General features: G+C 36.5%; 2 protein-coding genes across 2 annotated transcripts in view; one reads left to right on the forward strand and one right to left on the reverse strand.

Annotated features, from left to right (window-relative positions):
* Window positions 1-2,053: 2,053 nt before the first annotated feature.
* Window positions 2,054-8,707, reverse strand: LOC145770510 (L-rhamnose-binding lectin CSL3-like). The gene is made up of 6 exons (XM_082582179.1): window positions 8,578-8,707; window positions 7,499-7,619; window positions 6,724-7,014; window positions 5,749-6,039; window positions 4,917-5,092; window positions 2,054-2,692 (listed from the first exon to the last, which is right to left on the reverse strand). Exons 1-6 carry the CDS (start codon window positions 8,624-8,626, stop codon window positions 2,688-2,690), a joined length of 933 nt encoding a protein of 310 aa, XP_082438305.1. The 5' UTR covers window positions 8,627-8,707; the 3' UTR covers window positions 2,054-2,687.
* Window positions 8,708-17,904: 9,197 nt separating this feature from the next.
* Window positions 17,905-20,247, forward strand: part of LOC145770917 (cysteine-rich motor neuron 1 protein-like) — a 37,377-nt gene continuing 35,034 nt past the window's right edge. The window contains exon 1 of the mRNA XM_082582660.1: window positions 17,905-17,927. Coding sequence (XP_082438786.1) covers window positions 17,905-17,927 — 23 coding nt within the window. The remainder of the gene's footprint in view (window positions 17,928-20,247) is intronic.

Raw genomic sequence — 20,247 nt, forward strand, 5'->3', positions numbered from 1 at the left:
GCGTATACATCTACAATTGCTGTTTCCTTCTGCACCGACGTTTCACGGGATGACGCCAACACACAAAAAAATCACCATGTGTTGGTGTCACTCTTCTCGGTATCAACCTGGCTCGAGACTTTGCAACCAAACCGATTATATAGCTTCTTGACCACGCCAGTGTTGCCAAAAAAACGAGTATGTTTTCACTTTAAATTAAAAAGTAGCGGATAGCGGGAGTGCGACTGAAAACAGTAGCGCCCTCCCGTTATCCGCTACTTTGGAAAAAATAGCGCCGCTACTGCAGCCGCTACTCCAACTAAAAAGTAGCGCCGCTACCACTACTTTTACCAAAAAGTAGTTACAAAAGTAGCGCGTTACTGCCCACCTCTGAACAATAGTGACCTGCAAACATATCAGCAAAAAATAGGCTCCAATAACAGGATGAAAAAAAACAGGCACCATGAAACAAACGCTTGTGGAAATCATCGAAAAAACGTTTCTATCGTAACTCATGAACAGTGTTCCATCTAAAAAAGCAATGAGTTGGTTTTTCATCCTGTTTGTGATTGCCTATAAAATCGTCTTTCTTTGAATATTAGACAACTGTCACTTGTGGTGCTGATCAGCATGACAAGAATTAATGTCAATTAACAACATTTTGCAGTACTAAGCTAACTATTTTCATAATATACAACCAGAAAAAGTCTTTAAGTTTATACATAATATTTTGCCAAATTATTGTAAATTGAGTTGGCACACCGACCTATTTTGCCAACAAAAACTTGCATAAAGGAAACACTGCTCGTGAAACACAACAACGGTGAAATGCACACCAGTGTTTACATGACATTTACAAACTAAAATTAAGCAACCCTATGCTCACAGACAATTTCGAAATTCGAAAACATACGTTTTAATCAACCACTGCGACAGTGTGGTTGGACATCGCATTGGAATAACGTTAAGCGACCCTTACCTAGAACTACAATCTGATTGGTCTGTCGGCGGAATCGTATGCAAAGCGAAAATATGCTTCCCGGAAAGTATTTTTTGCCTTCATGCTCTTTAACTCCTCAAGAAAAGTATTTTTGGTTATGCTTATACGCTGATACCTTCCGCGGGCCGCACATAACAGCGTGGCGGCCGCCAGTTGGTGACCCCTGAGCTAAACGAACAAGGCTGGGGTTGCTTTTGCTTGGTGTGGGACGGGTGCAAGCCATTGTCTCTAAGTTATGCGCACCAGACACCATAGTGAGGCAAAACAAGATAAAGATGTTTTGTGTAGTAGCAGCTATGGATGGCAATGATGTGTCCGTTATCGAGTCAACATTTGTGGTATCTTATGATATCCACAAAAGTTTAGGAGATTGTTCTTGGTCGCTTTTATATTATTTCGACAGCATAGCCAAGCGCCCGAAGCCTTGGTACGGTGTTCGTACATATAACACTGGTCAACAAAAAAAAAATTTTTTTTTGCATGGGCTTTGAGAACTGATTTAAGGTAACTTTGGGGTGCTGAATCCGAATCTGACTTCAGATTTATCCTATCACGTCAGGTTTGTGAGATATGATAACAGCAAATTGCTACTTTTGTCAAAAGTGGAAGATTCGGCGTTGCGTTTACCACCAACATATGCAGTGCTATCACGAAAGGTTAGTGTTAGACAGGCCAAAACAGCCTAAATAAGGTTACTGAATAAGCATTGCCATAGGCCTGTTGAAATCTTTGTGGTTTCATGAAAAACATTGACAGGGGTGGGGGTCAGTTATACTTTTAGCCTCCCATTTAGCATGTTACTACTGCATGGTTGATAATGTTGCTTAGAAAACAAATTGGTATCAAGATTATAGTTGGTGGGTGTATTTTAGCTACTATGTTCTACATGGCCTAGATTTCTGGATATAGCATAATGTGTATGTTTAATAAACGCAAAGTCAAATCTTCCACTTTTGACAAAATAAAATAATTTATTTGAAAACTTTCTCTTAACTGGAACTTTTTCAGTCTGTAAAGCCAAAGACTCACCGTAAACTTCTTGGCATATTCCTGGAAAAATTTACCAGACAGAAATAGTGCCATCAATTTTATTGAATCTCAAAGTTACAATGATAATAAAAGTAATTTATTTTGATATAAACAGCATTTATTTATTTTCTATTATTGCGTTTCAATTATGATTTGTCAACATAAGAGCCGAGCACGTTAAAAATATGCTCTGGGTGGCTGACGTCCTGATAAGAACGAAGTTATTATGAAAAGACAGGCGGCAAATATTGGACATAGTTATCACAAGCGTGGAATAAACGTCCAGTAATGATGGGGCGACTGTCAGGTCAAGGGGGTCAAGGCTTCTACGTCTGGAAATTTTTAAAAATTTAGTAACAAGGACTAATAAAGATTTGTAAATTTACTAAGAACAATGAACGACCAATCGTTGTGGAGGATCAGTGCAACTGATAGATCATCTACTTTAAATAGGCAGGGCAGATGATGACGATGTTGAAAAATTAATAAAACTCTTTATTAAGCCAGTAACGATAAATTGATTGTCAACCCCAACTTCAAATGGAATAAATTAACGTATCAAAGTACTTTTCATTTACACAAAAACGATGGCCTTGTTTTTTTCTGTTTCAATGGGTACAATAGAGTGCGAAACTCTATCGTTGTCAGCACGAGTCTGCCATTCTAAGGTCTTGTTCCATTAATCTGCAATTAAGAAAAATTAGATGAAACCCTTTCCATCTAGAGCAGCAGTAGAATACTTTGCCTTGCAAATTAAGGGAGCACTAAAGTCTAAAAGAAATCAACTTTTTTTTCCTTTACGATTTCAGTCAGAAATTTATCATAGATTCAAAATCTGTGTTTGGTTTGTACCTATTCCAACTATTTCAACCTTTAATTTGAGTTTTCTTGAAGGTCCTAGGACTTTTAGTAGGTGAGCTTAAATATCATGTTTTTAAAAATCTTTTGGTCTTATGTACTGTACAAAATTAAGCATTAGGTGGATAAAAAACACTAATGATGTTTTACTATGCTCTTATACTGTATGCACTCATCTGCAATATAATATTACAAGCAGGGGCACTACTGACTCTACCAAACTTAAAATTTTGAACATCATGCAAAACAATGCACTGAGATGTATGGTTAACTGTAAATGCAATACAAAACTTCCCCAAATATAAAGTGTTTGACATACTGAAGATGGATGATATTCATAAACTAGAATTAGGAAGAGTAGTGTTTAAAAGTCATCATAATATATTATCAAAACATTTTGAAAACATGTTCACAAAAACCAAATAAATTCCCAACGACTCAACTAGAAGCGCTAAGAATAAATTTATATACATTCAATCAATAAAAAAATGCATCAAATATGCTGGAGCACACTTGTGGAATAACATCCCAAAGCACATAATAATGTTGTCGTTTTATGTATTCAATAAAGCACATAGAAAGCAGCTTATTTCAAACTATTAAAACCGGCCTTTGGCATTTTTTACTTTCTGAACTCTACGCTGATATTAACTGATGCATTGAAATGCTATTTATTATTATTTATTATTATTGCTTTAGTTTTGTTAATAACTCATTATTTTTTTATTTTTTTTCCGTAGACTAATTCAATTATTTATTGTACACAGAAAAATATCCCATGATGTTGGCACATTGACTTAGATAACCGCATGAGTTTTTTGATGCTTCCATGGTATAGCTTCCATGAGTAAAAGTAGCCTAATATGTTATGTTTTCTACTATTGTAAATTGAAACGAATATGGAGATTTACCGAAAATAAACTTGATTGATTGAAGGTTTTGGTCCTCCAGAAAAATCAAACAAAAAATTAAATCACTTGCGATAATAGTGGATGAAAATCATTTTGGCATCACTGAATGCGTCTAGATTTTAGGATATGGCAACATGAACAGAACATATCGATAACTTGCTCTTATTGCTGATAAATGACTTATTTAATCATGAACATGTTGAAGAGTCAGTTTTATGATTTGTTTGAGATCCTTTTTCAAACGCGATTTACTCAAAATGATATTTTTTGGACAAGAATTTATAACAAATACAAAACTACTGGTCCAAACTGGCTATAAAATTGCAGAGATGTCCAATAGACCTTTATGCCATGGTTCAAAGATATCAACACATTCAACAGTCATCGTTTGCTGACGGTAAATCTTACTGGTTGGTTATTTAAACAAAATAAGCTTGTAATTTCATTCCAATTACTTTTGCGCCTCAGCTGCGTGTGTACTACTGTAATCTATGTCTTTCATTTTTGTATTTCTCTTTTTTGTGTGATTTGAATATGGACATTCTTGTCTGATACAAATAAATAATAATAATATGCAAACTTTAATAGAGCGATTTTGTAATATTTTTGGAAATACACACTTTGTAGAAGAAAATGTTAAGTAAATTTTGCCTTTTTGGGGACCGTTTCTTAAAATTTTTGATTTTTTCAAAATTAAAAATGACAGAAAAAAATCCCCCCATAGGTATGTTGCTATTATAGCCTGCCATCAGCTAAATGAAGTTGATATCATTCTCTCCAGGTCTTGGTTAGTTTTACGGAGTTTCGTGGAGATAGTCAGCAATTTTTTAATCAAATTTATATGCTGTAACTATTTAATACTTTAGCCAATTTTAAAAATAGTAACGTTTTTGGAGAGGTTGTCTCCTGATTTTTTCCGGCAATATATAGTTTGTTGTTGCTTGGATGAAAGTTAGTGGTGTAGCCTATGTGCGCGTTTATTACGAATACTATAAATCCGGTTCTAAATAGTAGGCTAGTGCACTCTTAAGATACCAAATTTTTTCCTAATTGCAGAAGAAAATGCTAATAAAACTGATCAAGCGCAATTTAGCTGTGAGAAGATCAGTCAACCATTTGAAAGCTTATAAAATACTTACGGTGTTCACAGCTGTACACCATCTGCACATACTTTGTGGTACCTTTGCACGGATCTCCAAATACACTGTTACTGGCACGTATGTAGCAAGAAGTGTATCCGTTGCAATGTTCTCGAATAACAGATAGAGATCCTCTAGCCTCGCAACCTGTTGTCCTGATAGGATGCCTGGGACATCTGAACAATATAAATCTTTATTACTTTGAGCCATTTCTGTCGTTTGAATATTAAAGTCTTGCGTTTATTCTTTCATTAGTCTAGACAGCTGGTATTTTTCAGATTATCCTGAAAGACTACAGAAGTCCACAAACGTTAACATCACCAAATGGAACTTAATACCTTTAAAGGCTTTAATGGATTCATTTTATTTTCAATTCTTGATAATATGAATGTAAAAAAGCTACACTTTTGTAGCTTTTAAATATTCTGTGGGAGTAGTTGGAGTTTTCAGCACAAACACACCATAAGCAAATTATTTCGTAAATCCTCCATCACCGGGGTCGACACGTTGTCGTCTGATGGAGGCTTGCGAGGACAAAGAAATCTGTCAGGTAAGTAAGGTGATGGAACACTCACACTTGATTTGACTACATGAGCTGTCAGTCTAAGATTGACCCACCCCGGCATCACGCCAAAGCTTATAGCTTATAATTTCACGAATTAAATTTGTTTACTTTGCAGAACATAGCCTAATAGTTAAATGGCTGGGTTGGTTCACAAAAACAGAAAAGTTTTATGAGTCCACCTAATGGTAAAGGTACAAAATCCTAATGATGTGAAAACAATGATAGAACAATGTATTTCTATAATATCTGATATGTTCAAGCTCTTACATAGATGATCCTTTTCTTCCGTAAAAACCAGATTTTACTCTGATCACCCAGCCAGGAGGACAAGTGATTGCTTGGCTTTCCCGTTCGCAAATGATTGTAGTTATCCCTTGGTATGGAGTGTAACAGTTGTATCGCATCTCCACATACTTTGTGGTACCAACACAGGGGTCGCCAAACACAGAATTACTTGCATAGATTTTACATTTATTTCGATCATTGCAACTTGCTCTGACTTTGTATAGGGAATTATCAGCAGCACATCTGGTTGTCTTGATGGGATTTCTACGACATCTGAAAAATGTACATTATTTATTTCTTTGTGTTTTAGACTGCTAACACTACAGATGACTGAATTGATGTCTAAATTCAAATTGTTGTCTATTTGAATAAACACCTTTGACGGTCACGCAAAAGGTGAAACAGGCTGTAAAGATTACTTTGATAATAGTGATTCAATGTACTTGAATTGACTCTGCTCAGCATCGCGCTTGGCATCTAGCACTCTTGTGTGATATTAATACCATTTTTCGTATTTCGTCATTTAAGTAGAAAAACCTTACTTAGCAGTAAATGTTAGCCAATCTACACACTACTTAGATCAGTAAAAATTGATAAAAATCTGATTATAGTATTTAAAGTTATATTAAACATAATCAAGTTTCCCCGTAAGAAAGATTGCTCATGATGATGACGTTTTGTGGTTGCAATTAAATTATCAGTGTTGGTACTTGGCAAAAGTCGCAATGATTCTCTCATAGCCCATACCAGCACAGTGTGACACACGATACACGATGAAGAAGAAGATTAAACTACCATGAGAATGTAGAAAAATAAATAGGCTACTAACTGGACAAAGAAAACTCCTATTGCTCAACAGTTAGATTAGACTTTGAATTGGAATTAAACATTTTTTTAGATTCCTTAGGCGGGATTTATTTTTCAACATCTTGTTTACTAACTCGTGATATAACTTACGTTCTCTTGTCCCTTCGGCCGTACACTGCAGATTTCACGTTGATGACTTGACCAGGTAGACAACTAATGGTCTTTCGACTTCTCTCACAAATAACCGCTTTCACTCCTTTGGAAGGAGCACGACAATTATATCGCACCAACACATACTTGGTGGTACCTTTGCATGGATCTCCAAATACGGAGTTGGAAGCAGAAATTTTACAAGAATTGAAATCATCACAACTTGCTTGGATGGTTGCAAAAGACCCCTTAGCTTCACAATGGGTTGTCCGGATTGATTTCTTGGGGCAACTGAAGAAAATATTTGTTCATAAAATTCGTTTGTTTATTTTTTCATTCTTGAACTTAATATAGGCCTACACTTTAGACGCAGTTTCTATTATGATTTTAGATTAAAATAAACTACATCTAGTGCATCAGCCAAGGATGTTTTTTTTTAAAAAGTCTATAAATCATTCTACAGAAATCTTTTCAAGCCTTTTTACCTTTAAAAAAGGATTTTCTTTGGTAACGATTCTTGTTGGTGCAAAGGTAATTTATCTCATTTGAATTCTTAGAGTTCAAACTGCAGCTATCGCACAGTTAATTGCTCGATATAGTTGTAAGTTAATCTAACACAAAATTGTTTTAGAAAATATTATACACATTAAAACTTACGCTTTTTTTTCATTCAAATACCAAATGTGTTAATGCACCTAACCTTTGGATATTGAACTTTTTGGTTTGATAAAATGATGATTTAAAAAAAATATTCAAATATAGATGCTACTCTTACGTATTTTTGTTTTTGCGTCCGTAAAAAGCGCTGATAATTTCAATGCCTTGCCCACTTGGACATCGTATAGTTCTTGTGGAGCGTTCACATATCACGACACGAAATACTGAAGTCGAGTTTGCTGAAACAATAAACATAAACTGAAAGATTAAATTAAAGTCTGTGATCTGATGTAGGATGCCCATAAACTCAAGTGAGGCTACTATTTGTTTTTACAAATCTGTTAAAAAAAAGAATTCTAACGCGTTGTTGTGTGAGGTTTTGAGTTTGCATGATTTAATTTTGATAATAATATTTAGAAAACTTTTGTTGGAATTTACCAAATTAACTTCTTTTTAAGTTAATTGTCACACATTAAGATCAACAAAGTTTTCTATATTTTGAGTAAAGAAGGATGTTGCACCGATGGTATAAGCAGCAAGAAAAGGTTTATGTAATCATTCCAAGCTTGTCATTGAAATAATCAAGATAAACGTTAAAAGGGGAACAAACGAGAAATTTTGACGTTAGGTTGCTATTTCCATCTGCTTTGTAAACTAACAGTAGATTTCTCTCGTTATAATGTACAGAAACTAAATTGACCGATTGTGGAAATATACATCCTCGCACAAAAAAAGCTTTTTTGAGAGCTTAATCCTGGCAGTTTTGCATACCTCCTGTACAGGCTTTTAACATCAAATAAGTTAGATGAAAGGAAAGAAATAATAAATTGGATCTGATGATGGTAGTTGTTTCTTGTTCATAAATGGAAGCTCAATTCAGTAGTAGGCTACGTAATTTTTTTTTATAAAATTTGAAATATAGGCTACTGTACAACTGTGCTCAGTCTTGTGAGCTATACCAGCAGCAATTAACTTTCCTTCTTTAGATTGAACTGAATTAATTACGCTCAAAACAGTTATATTTAGATCTTATTATACAAACAATTATGAATTGAAGTGCACGGTAATCATAACTTCAGATTGATTGTGAAATTGATGCGTTATAACCCTAGTTATGACTTATCAAGATTGTAATTGGAATATACTGCTAGCATTTTAAGTCATAATTTAGAACAAATATTAAGCTACTGTACTTACCGAACGTCAAGCAAGAAGCCAGCGCAATCATCAGTACCACGACCTTCATTATTGTTAATGTTACTTTGGTGCAACTATTGACTTTTCTTTAAAGTCTACTTCTAAAAATATATTCTTGATTATTTTTTTTTCTTAAGATAAACTAAATGTGTATTAAGATTCTCATATTGTGGATAAGTTGTTTAATAATCTAGTGCCAGTACCGGATTGAGCCTTCAGTCCTTTCACTTGAAAGATTTGTCCTTTTTGTAAATTTTCATGAAAAATAAACCAAGAAATAACAATTTTAATGTATTTTATTCAAAATCGCTTGTATGTAAATAATATCAAAACCTTCATCATGTATTGAGTGGGTACTTGAGCGTAGGCCTACTTGTATGCTTGAGTATGCTGTAAACGCCGTGTTGCAGTTAATCTTAATAAGTATAGCCTAGTTATCGATACACCCTCAGTAACCACACTACTACCAAAGGCACATCGACTCCCCAACCTGGCCCTTGCTTTCTAAGCTGGCGAACCTCCCCACCCGGATGCATCGCCGGCCGCTCTCCACCGTTTTCAGTACCACATTCGTTTACACTGCCATTTCAACGTCGATATGGAAAAGGTGAAAGTGAAATCTCATTCTTATGCTCCAATGTATTTTTATCAAAAGTCTCTAAAAGCGATCTATTTTGTTCTACTTTAAATTGGAAAGTAGCAGAATTACGACTGAAGCAAATGTAGCGCCTATCCGCTACTGCTACACTGGCAAAAAGTAGCGTCGCTACTGTAGGCGCTATTCTAACAAAGTATAGCGCTATATACTGCCCACCTCTGGTGGTAACCGAATAGATCAAAGGACGACGGGTTAAATTATTCTTTCAGATGTGGTGAAATCAGGCATGGAGAAACCACATAGGCCTTGTAGGCCACCTACCTTATTTTCTGGGTGAGCCTGCCTACCCACTTTCGAAAGCCAAATTTTTTTGAAAAGGTAGCAAAAACGGAAAATCAGAGACGGAGTTCCAAAAATAAAGGTCTTCACTCATTTGATACACACTAGTTTGATTAATTATCTTTGATAGTTCAATGATGAAATCCAATTTTCAAACTTTTCTGTTGAGCCCAATATTGATGGGAAGCACGTGTGGGTGTGGTTGGTGTGATTGGCGGAGCAACTTATCAATCAATACACTGCAATTATTCTCTATGATAGAAATTAAATATGAAAGGAAAGTTGTTACTGGAAAGAAAGCATGAAATTCTGGGTGTTAGCCGAGATTCATTCCAAATACTTATGCAATACCTCGGAGCTATTAAAAGAGAGCAGCGAAATGTAAGGCTTCTCCCCGAGGATGTAGTGATGAGGATCACCTCAATTTACACAGACAAGGCGGGTTCAACGTCGCAACAGTTAACTTCTTTACTAGGGTGAATCTTGCTGATTTGCTACAGGAAAGAAATATAACCATTGTTGGAACTGTTCGAGCTAACAGTAAAGGACTGACAAAGCAGATGACCAAGGATGGAGGAGAAAGATTTTCCAGTAAATTCTTTTACAATTCAACGAACAGCTGCATGCTTGTGAACTATCAGTGCAAACAAAAGAAAAATGCAAATGTCCTTTCCACTATGCATGACAGCCCCAGTATCGATGCAACAGAAAAAAAGAAAACCTCTTTGATCCATTTTGATAGCGAGAACAAAGTAGCAGTTGAAAGGGTTTGACCAAATGGCAAGAAAGTACACCACACGTGCAGCAAGCAAAAGATGGCCTCTTGCAGTTTGGACAAATATACTACATATTGCAGCTTTGAACTCTTGGATTATTTTTAGAAAACGTTCCGACAGCAACATCAGCCGACGTGATTTTATCCTTCAGCTCATTGAGGGATTTAGATAGATTTAGGTAGCCTGTGTTATTTTGTCCACGGAAAGGGCACTTTGCCTTTTGCAGATTTTATTCACATGGTAAATTAAATTCATCAGGCAAATCTCGACAAAGGTCTAAATCTGAAGACGCTTTAGCTTGCTTAGGTATTTTTGTATTATGTCAGTAGGCTATTCGTAAAATCCAAACTGTTGATGTTCTAAATCTAAAAGACCACGTTTGTAAGAGAGAGTGTTTTATAAGAATTATTTAAATACGTAAGAATGAATAAACAATGAACAATTTGCCGTAAAAGTTACTGCTGATCCAATTGGGCATAGTGACTATTTCCTACTTTTATGGGTTATTAATTATTATGGTTTAATTGTGTCGCAGTTCCTGATTTACAATGTTTTCACGAGGATTTTGACAAAATTACTCTTAAGAAAGACAAAAATTTGTCAAAAGCCATAATTTGCCAAATTTGACTTTATTGTCAATTTTGACTTTATTTTGACCTATAAACTTCTTAGAAACAGTCCCCTAGGTGCTAAAACAACTTTATTCTTTGATTCGTGGACAGACAAGGTCTTTAAAAAATTTTGACTTTATTGACTTTCGCGAGCTTTACTTATAACATAATTACTTCCTTTACGACATTTTGGCAAAGGGAAGGCAGGACCAAATTTGTAATCTTTTATGTCCATTGTAGAATTTTAATTGGTAAATATTAAGATTTACTGAATCACTGTTCTAAATAAAGAACATTGATTACTTTGTAGAATACAAAGCTATAATTTAATTCTGAACAAACTTTACATTTTAAACAGGTTGATGTTCTTTCTACTGTCAACAAAGCCAAACTTCCATTTTTTCTACGCTACAAAGTAGGCCTATACCCATTAGTGTTGTAGCCTACGCGCAAAATAAATTGATGCCGTCGGGATTAGCGCGAATTGCAAAGTTAAAGCCGTTATCAGTGGCACTAACAACACGAAAAAGTGATGCTGTGCGTTAACGCTAAGTAGCGCGAACAGATGCACATTTGCGTGTTGTGACTTTTCAGACCACTTAGCGATTTTTCCGGGCACGTTAGAATTTGCTTGGCACGTACGCACTTTTGACATGGAAAAAATAGCTTCTCGCCTTCATGGGAATCAAGTTTAATCTTGATATATAACCACGTGTTTAATTCAGGCCCTTCATTTTTGACCCCCCTTCATACTCTCATCCCCATTACATTTCCTCTCTATTAAAACAGTGCCATTCTCACTAATTTTAGATACCAAAAAAAACTTTTGCAGATTTTGTAGCTTGCATTAATTGAACTTCTGCAACAAAAAGCTCTGTGGAAGCAAGTGACCCTTATGCGTTATGCAGCAAACAAATTAAACTAAGCCAAAGAATTACAACCGCTTGCATTATCTTAATGCAGGGTTACTCAACTAATGTTAACAAAAGTCCAGTTTGACAAGTTGAGTATTTTTAGTGGTTCGGTGAATAAGTTATTTCCCACGCAACCACGAAAGTTAAATTATCTGTACCAAACCACTTTTTTCGGTAAAATGTAACTCGAATTGAAAGTTTTGGGGAGTCTGGGAGTTGAAGCCACTCAGCAATTAGGATAATCACAGAAAAAATTGCTTCCTTTCAGTAGAAATCTGTTTAAAGAAGCCCTGAAACGTGGCAATGAGGTTATTCTTCCAAAAGCTCAAGGTCCACCATTGACACTCAGAAGGTCCGGATTCGGACCGCGGTCCGCCAGTTGAGTAGCCCTGTCCTAATGTTAGGCTACTGATTACTTTAGTAAATTTCGTTGAGTAAAATCTACATTATATCCTTATGAAAACATTGAATGACCCAATGCTGTATGCACTGTCACTACTCTACTAACATAAAAAGGAAGTCTCTCACATAGCTATCTATACATTTCTATTCGATTCAACGACCTTGCTGGTTACGAAATAAATATTTAAGTAAGACGTGAAAAATCATGCCCTTGTACTCGCTGCTCTTACGTCAAAATGTTAGCACTGTTTTGGGTTTTTCCACCATGACACAAAAATATTAGGCTATAACACAACTAAAAATGAAATAACTGCCCTTCCCCCTGCCAGCGCCATTGTATATCCGGGCTGACAATGCTGATGGAAGAGTTTTTTACTTGCTTCCTTGTTTAGGGCTTAGTGTGCAAAACTTGTTTTGTCTTTTCGGGTGTGCGTCTTCAGGTTTCGATTTACCTAAATTGAATTGACGATTTGCAAGTGAAATTTCCGTGAACGCTAATGTGTTGACTCATCCCTCAAAATTGCAGTGATGAATTGTAACCTACTTTGTAACTTCACGAGCCACTGATACAAAATCATATCATCACGTTTCTTTTTTTTTCCTTCCCTCAAAAAGGATATCCTTGTGGTTTCTACGATGAAATCGGAATTTGACTGGTCTCCAGTTAGGCTACTGATTAAATGTTTTCTATCGATCGACAATTTGCTTATTTGAATTGGCAGCATAGCCTGTACAAGTGAACAGTAGATATTGTTCCTTACTACATTACACAAATTCTACCATTTTTAACAAGTAAGCGGCAAACAATAAAAAGATATTGAGGTGATCTGATTGATTGTCCGTATAAGTTTTTTCTCACTGAGAAAGCCCGTACAAAGCCAATTTGTTGAGCGCTTTTGCCTACAAGTTATTCCAACCACTGTGTGTCGCTAAACAGTTAGTTGTTTTTAAATTGCGTGCACAGATCTTGTTTGCAAGTAGTGATTGATTTAATCTTATTCCAAGATTGGGAAAGCTTTTTTGAGAGTTTAATCCTGGCAGTTTCAAACACGTGTAGAGGCGTTGAACATCTGATAATTTACATGAACGAGAAGAAATAATAAATTAGATCTGATTGTGGTAGTTTTCTTGTTCTGAAATGAAAGCTCAATACAGTGCATAATTTTTTTATATAAAATTTTAGATAAGCCTATACTGTACAACTGTGCTCGGTCTTGTAAGCTATTCCAGCAGCAATTACGCTTATAACAGTCATATTCAGGTCTACTTGACTACTTATACAAACAATCATAAATTAAAGTACACGGTAATTATAACTTCAGATTAGTTGTGAAATCGATGCGTTATGACCCCAATTAAGACTTATAAAAGTTGTAATTGAAAAAGAAAAACTTCTTCAATTTTATTGTATGAACCAGGCATCGAAGGCCTCAGATAAATAATTACTAGAGCAAATATTCCTATTATATGTTGCATGGACGATTGTTTCTGTCTTGTCGTTAATATTGTTTCAGATGAGTTTGTCTTTGTCTGCCAGGTGCCCGCTTTCCAAAAGAGAGATGCTCCAGTTTTTGCTTTCGTATTACATGGCCGAGAATTTGTCTGGTTTTCATACTTTTTAACAGAGATCTGGTTTGGTTTACTTGGTGTAAAACTTCTTTATTTGTCCTCTTTGCAAGCCATGAAATACGTTGCATTCTACGGAAGCACCACATTTCAAAAGCATTAATTTTTTCAGCCATTTTTGTTGAGATATTCCAGGTTTCAGAGTTGTAATGAAAAACAGCATAAATATAGCATTTTAAAATTCTTGAGTAGACCTTGTTTTAAAGGAGATATTTTTATTGCAAAAAAATGGTTTCATTTGTTGAAAGCTTGCTTTTGCTTGGGCTGTTCTTATGCTGAGCACTGTTTCGTCTCTTGCATCCCAATTCACCATAGTACCGAGGTATTTGAATTTTTGGACCTGTTTAAGAATTGTTCAATTAACTGATAAATTACAAATAAGAGTTTCGGCTTCTTTTTTCTTTATTGTGACCATTGTTTTTGTTTTCTTTTTATTTAGTTCCATGCCAAATAGCTTGCTTTTCATACACACAATATCTAAGATGTTCTGCAGTTTTATGTCCGAGTCGGCTATCAAAACAGTGCCGTCAGCATATTGCATGTGTTTTCTCCAATACTAATACCTCTTTCATCTTCAATACGTTTTAAAATTATTTCGCTGTATTGTATAATGAGAAAAGGTCGGGTGATAGCACACAACCTTGTCTTACTCCTTTCTTAATGGGCGTGTAGTCACTGCAGTCATCATTAGACCTTAATCAAGCGTAGTAATTTATCAATAAAATGAGTGTCAAAAGACAACGGACTGTTCAATTCTATGTGGGGGAAAAGTATTTTATGCCAATAACAATATTAAATCACATTGTCTGGTGTGCTTGCAAGTAATATCGATCCGAAAGAGTTCAATTTAACAGACTTTGCACTTAAGATGTGCTTCCTGCTCCATGTTCTGTAGCCTGCAGTAGGCTACATTTGCGAAAGTATCTTTTCAATTATGAAACGATTGAAAAGCGCCACACTGAACAGAATTGCTAATGAAACCCTGGATACCTGCTTATACGTCTGTTGAACACAGAATTTAAAGCAGAGATTGACATAATAACCAAAAGCAAAATATCAAAAAAATTTTTTGTTTGCTATTTTGTTGACGTTTTATGTTGATCATGTCTTCCATATCGGTTGTTATTCTTTACTAGCTGAAAATTACTTTTTTGTGTCGCAAACAAGCTGAAGATCACTTTTTTATGTGGCCGTAAATTTTCCTTAAACCTCAGTATGACCCTTCATGATCGCAGTCTTGGACCACCTTGTAGTACTTATTTCATGTGGTGCTAAAACAGTCTACCTGGCCTAATTTTAGGCTAATTGTCTATTACATGCACCGCAGGCTGAGTGATAGGGCATCCAGAAAAACAATTCCATACTGTGACAATTGCAACTGTTGCTTTGTCGTTATAAAAGAGCAAACGATTGGTAGATACGGTATATCCGGGCTGGCAGTGCTGATGGAAGAGTTTTTTTACTTGCTTCCTTGTTTAGGGCTTAGTTTGCAAAACTTGCTTTTGTCTTTTAGCACGACCATCTTCAGGTTTCGATTTACCTAAATTGAATTGACGATTTGCAAGTGAAATTTCCGTGAACGCTAATGTGTTGACTCATCCCTCACTTATTGCAGTGATGAATCGTAATCTACTTTGTAACTTCACGAGCCTCTGATACAAAACCATATCATTGCGCTTCTGCTTTTTTCCTTCCCTCAAGAAGGATATCCTTGTGTAATTGTCGTGAATACAGTGCTGTATTCAAGGGTATACGGCGGTATACGCAGTATACTCTCTGCTTTTTCGAGCAACTAATAGTATACTCTCTGGTTTTCCAAAGAGAGTGCCTATGCTATCCTTACTGATTCCTAATGTATGATGTTCTGCAAGAATTATCCATGTTATCCATTGAACTTCAGTGTCGAAATACAACTTTACCTAGAGCCGAATTTTAATAAAAAGGACAATACGAATTATTGAGAGTTTCAAGGAAAATCCGGGAGAAAAACACAGTTGGCTTTAGGAGCGAAGGATAATTCATGTTATGGTAAAATAAAGATTAGTATTTTGCAAGTTGTGTATTATTTGTCATTTTGGCAAATCTGACAGTATACCCTGTGCTTTTTTTACAAATACAGCACTGCGGTGAAAGTAGTCTTTTTCTCTGACTTGTTGATGAGCTTTGTTTCGCCTTTTCATTTGTCATTGAACTCGGCTACTCACAGGAGGGACCACGTGAAGGTGCTCATGATTTCTATGTTGAAACCGGAATTTGACTGGTCTCCAGTTGGACTGCTCAATGTTTTCTATCTATTGACAATTTGTTTATTTGAATTGGCAGCATAGCTTATAGATACTGTTCCTTCTTACATCACACAAATTCTACCATTTCTAGCAAGTAAGCGACAAAGAATAAAAAGATTTTCAAGTGATCTGGTTGATTGCCCGTATAAGTCTTTTCTTACTGAGTAAGCCCTTTAGGAGCTTTGGAGGTTTTAATTTTGGAGGTTTTGCAAAGCCGACTTGTGGAGCGCTCTTGTCTGAAAGTTAGTTCAACCACTATGTGTCGCTAAACATTTAGTTATCTTTAAATTTCGTGCACAGATCTTGTTTGCAAATAGTGATTGATTTGATCTTTATCCTCGGACTGGAAAAGCTTCTTTGAGGGTTCAATCCTGGCAGTTTCGCATACATGTAGAGCTGGGGAATTCAACCTTTTTTTTTCAGCGCGACGCCCTCAGAACAATCAACGTAGACTCGCTACCCCCCATAGAAATATTCAACAAAACTAGTATTTAAGCAAATTTGATTCATGTGGACATGCAGTTACATTTAGTTTTGCTGTTCCAATGTAAACTTTTGAAACCAGAAACGTCTTTTTGCGATGTTATTACGGCTTTTATTACATTTCCTCCGATTGTTATTTCAATTTTCTATCAAGCTTGGCTAGATGATAAGAGAAAAAATAATGAGAATAATCTACATTTTCCCACTTTCACCGGTTCGATTTATTGCAATCCTTCTGGATTGCAATCTATTCAAATTCAAATTAGTTTCAGTGAGATGGTTGGTGCTGCATTTTTCAACTACTAAGCTTGTCAATGCGTGCACCTGTTGCTGAAAGAACTTTCAAACAAAATAGCCGACACTAAATTTTTTCAATACCATTGGAAACGATACTGAAAAATCTATATTTTGCATAGGATTCCACATAAATTTGCCTTTTTGCCATAGCGTGGTTGCTGGTTAACTTTAGTCTGCACAAAGCAACGTGCAAGAACTTGGTGAAAAATATCGAATACTTTCCTATTGTTAAAGCCTTGCAACGTCTGAAAGCTTAAACAATAGAGTAATCTCAGGTCGAATAATGGTCGATTGCGAAAAAACTCAGTTTTTAATCTTTTCCTGCAAAAAAAGAACTGAAAAAATTACACTGGATTTTCCGGCGTGTCGCGACCCTCCGAAAAACTACTGGCGACCCTTAGGTTGAAAACCCCTGTTGTAAAGTCTTTGAACCACTGACGCAGGCCCGGTCACCGAGATTAGCAGAGTGAAGTTTTCGATATTTGTTGAAGTGTTGTTGCAGCAGGGGAATTATTCCATCCATTAGGTGCCGTTGAACGAAGAGCAGTCCTGAAATGCGTTGCCTAAGCGCACACTCTGAGAGCCGAACTAGCGCCGCTTGAACTTGAGGCCGGCGCGTAACCACTGAGCTAACGAGAACAACAGGATTGCAAACTCTTGAAAAAATCAAAAAACCACAAACACGAAATATTGTGACTCACGCTCATAAATTTAAGGAATAGTCATGTAAAAAGAGAGTTTTTATCTATAGTTGAATTTATTTTAATGGATTGAAACACAGTAAAAAGATTGTTCTTTTTTGTTTTGTTAAATGGCATTTATACTTTGGCCTTTACGTGTATTACACTTGCACACTACATTTAAAATTTGTTTCTGTTAAGGGTCAAGTTTGTTCTCAACAAAAATACTTGGATTGGTCTGTGAACTCTGTATGCTTTTTGGGTGTGTTCGTAGCCAAGAAGCACGCGATCTTTCACAGACGATAGATTTTGAAGAATGCGTAGGACGACGAAAAGAAGGTAGGTAGCCCGACAAACGAAAAATCTCACTTCGACATTTGACAGACAAAAGGAAAGGTTGTTATTCAAACTTGTAAGCTATCCGTGCTTGACGGACGACATAACTGACGATGTATAGTTGCGTAGGCTACTTGTTTTGTGTTTCTTTTTCAGGCAGTTAAAAAACATACAGTGTTTGCTCTGTAGTCCACTGAGTGAAGTTGATTTTATTCGCTCTGAAGCTGAGAGATTGAGCCACTTGTGAATAAGACTTTTATATCATGGCACAAATAAAGATTTTAATAGACTAAAGATTTACTTTCATTAAAAGTAAACACTGGGAACTGTTGGAGGTTTCCTGGTAAACAAGATAGGTGCAAGTCCCCATTGTAAAAGCAATGGGTAGACTGGCAATTAAGAATTCAGAGATATAGAATAGCGCAAAGCAAGGGTTAATGCAGTGGTTCCCAACCTTTTTTTGGCTGTTACCCTAATCTCCACCCTGAAGTGAGCCAATTACCCCCACGATCAATTTTCAAAAACAAAAATGTTTATTGCTATGTATTTCAAAGGGCTAACTATGACAATCAAAATGCAATACAATACTGAATACAAGATAACAATGCGTGGTAAACATTCAATGCGAAGGTCAGGCCTGGACTTCAGGCGCCAGCTTTGTGATCCTGGGCTTTGTGGTAGGCTACTGAGGACAATTCTTGTGTCGCTTTCGACATCCTGGCGATTGCGCTTCTTTGTCTTCCTTCCCAAGACAGTTAAAAATCCTTGTTCACAGCGATACGTTGTTAAAAAAGATGTCAGGATATTTAATGCCCGTGTCGCTAATGTTGGTGCGTCCTGGAGTCTGCTAAACCAGAAGGTTTCTAAGCCTTTCCCATTGAAATCAAGTTTCAACGCTTTGTTAATTCGGAGAGTGATAAATTCTTCTTTGGCCGAAAAGTCGTCATCATCCACCTGGCTGTCATCACATGTGAAGGGCTCAGTGCACCATTGAAAACTAGCCGTGTTCAAATTCGGAAAGTAGTTGTCCATCTTCTTGGCTAGCTGGCCTAAGTGGTCAGCTATGTCCTTCTTCAACGCCGCTGTCAACTCAAGTCCATTGCCTCCGAGATACATGTCAAACGTCTAAAACTGTGCTTCTTCCAACTCGCTTGTTCCACAATTTAACCTTTGCGATAAATGCTGCTCCGGCTACTTTGGTGTCGATCACAGTTACATTCTTGCCTTGAATTAAAAGATTGCCTCTGTTCGATTCACCAAAGATATCAGCCAGGTAGCACAGCTGGGAAATCCACTGTTGGTTAGAGAAGTATTCAGTCAAGTCGGACTTCTTTTCTATCAGAAAAACATGGACAGCCTCACGAAGTTCGACCAGGCGGGTTATCCTTTGCCATGAGACAGCCATCGTACTTCTGTGTGGTACAGTAATACTTCGTATATTTCTCCCATCTTCTTGCACAGTTCCTTGTAAAGACGACTGTTCCATTTCTTCGCTTTTATAAAGTTTACAACCTCCGGTCTCGTTACCCGCCGAAAACAGGCAAATTACCCCCCGGGGGTAATTTACCCCCAGGTTGGGAAACACTGGGTTAAAGGCAAACGAGGTCTACATCCTGCGTGAATGTGTATGGCTCTTGGTTCAATCATCATCATCATCAGTACCTTTTCAGAGCCTTTGATTTAAAAATCACCAAATTCTTTGCTGTGACAATGTTGTCATGCAGTTGGTAAACTAGCATTACGACGTCCGTGCGGTGCGTGGTGCTGCTATTTACACTCTGGCTAGCGTTAAGGTCAATGTCTAGCGGCGATGTTTACACAGAATGAGCTGACTGAAGGCAAGCTTCACAGAACTATCAGTTTTTAGTGTTTTTAAATATCAACCGCCAACCCTTGCTAACAGTTGTAGGCTTACTGGAGCCAGCATCAAATCGTCTTCACTGGTTAGAAAACTGTCTTTCAGTGAACCTACATTTTAAGTCGCAGCTGCAAAGTCAGTGACGGTCTTTCGTTTTTTTTTTGTTTTTTTTTAATTCTTAAACATTTTAGAATGAGAGATAGAAACTTTTTTTTGGGGGGGGGGAGATAGAAACAACTTTATTAGCCATGCGTTTGCCAATGACTGTGTGTTCGTTGATTGTATTGAGTGAATTAATCTGCTGTTTATTTGTTGTTTATGCGGTTTAGCTTTTCTTGTCATGTTGTGTCTGGTAGCATTTTAATTTTATCAAGTAGTCATGGTTTAACAGCAGATGAAATATTTCAGAGTGTCAATTAAAGCTTAGATCAGGATCAGCCAACAGTTAATTATTGCAAAGGCAGT

This window comes from Aplidium turbinatum, chromosome 5 (genome assembly GCF_918807975.1).
Source record: "Aplidium turbinatum chromosome 5, kaAplTurb1.1, whole genome shotgun sequence".
NCBI lineage: Eukaryota > Metazoa > Chordata > Ascidiacea > Aplousobranchia > Polyclinidae > Aplidium > Aplidium turbinatum.

Excerpts from the sequence above, each read along its gene's own strand:
- LOC145770510 (XM_082582179.1), bottom strand. The coding sequence starts at position 8,626 with ATGAAGGTCGTGGTACTGATGATTGCGCTGGCTTCTTGCTTGACGTTC. Across the intron at positions 7,620-8,577 it reads GGCTTCTTGCTTGACGTTCG|CAAACTCGACTTCAGTATTT; the intron begins GTAAGTACAGTA and ends TTATTGTTTCAG. Across the intron at positions 6,040-6,723 it reads GGCCGAAGGGACAAGAGAAC|ATGTCGTAGAAATCCCATCA; the intron begins GTAAGTTATATC and ends TACATTTTTCAG.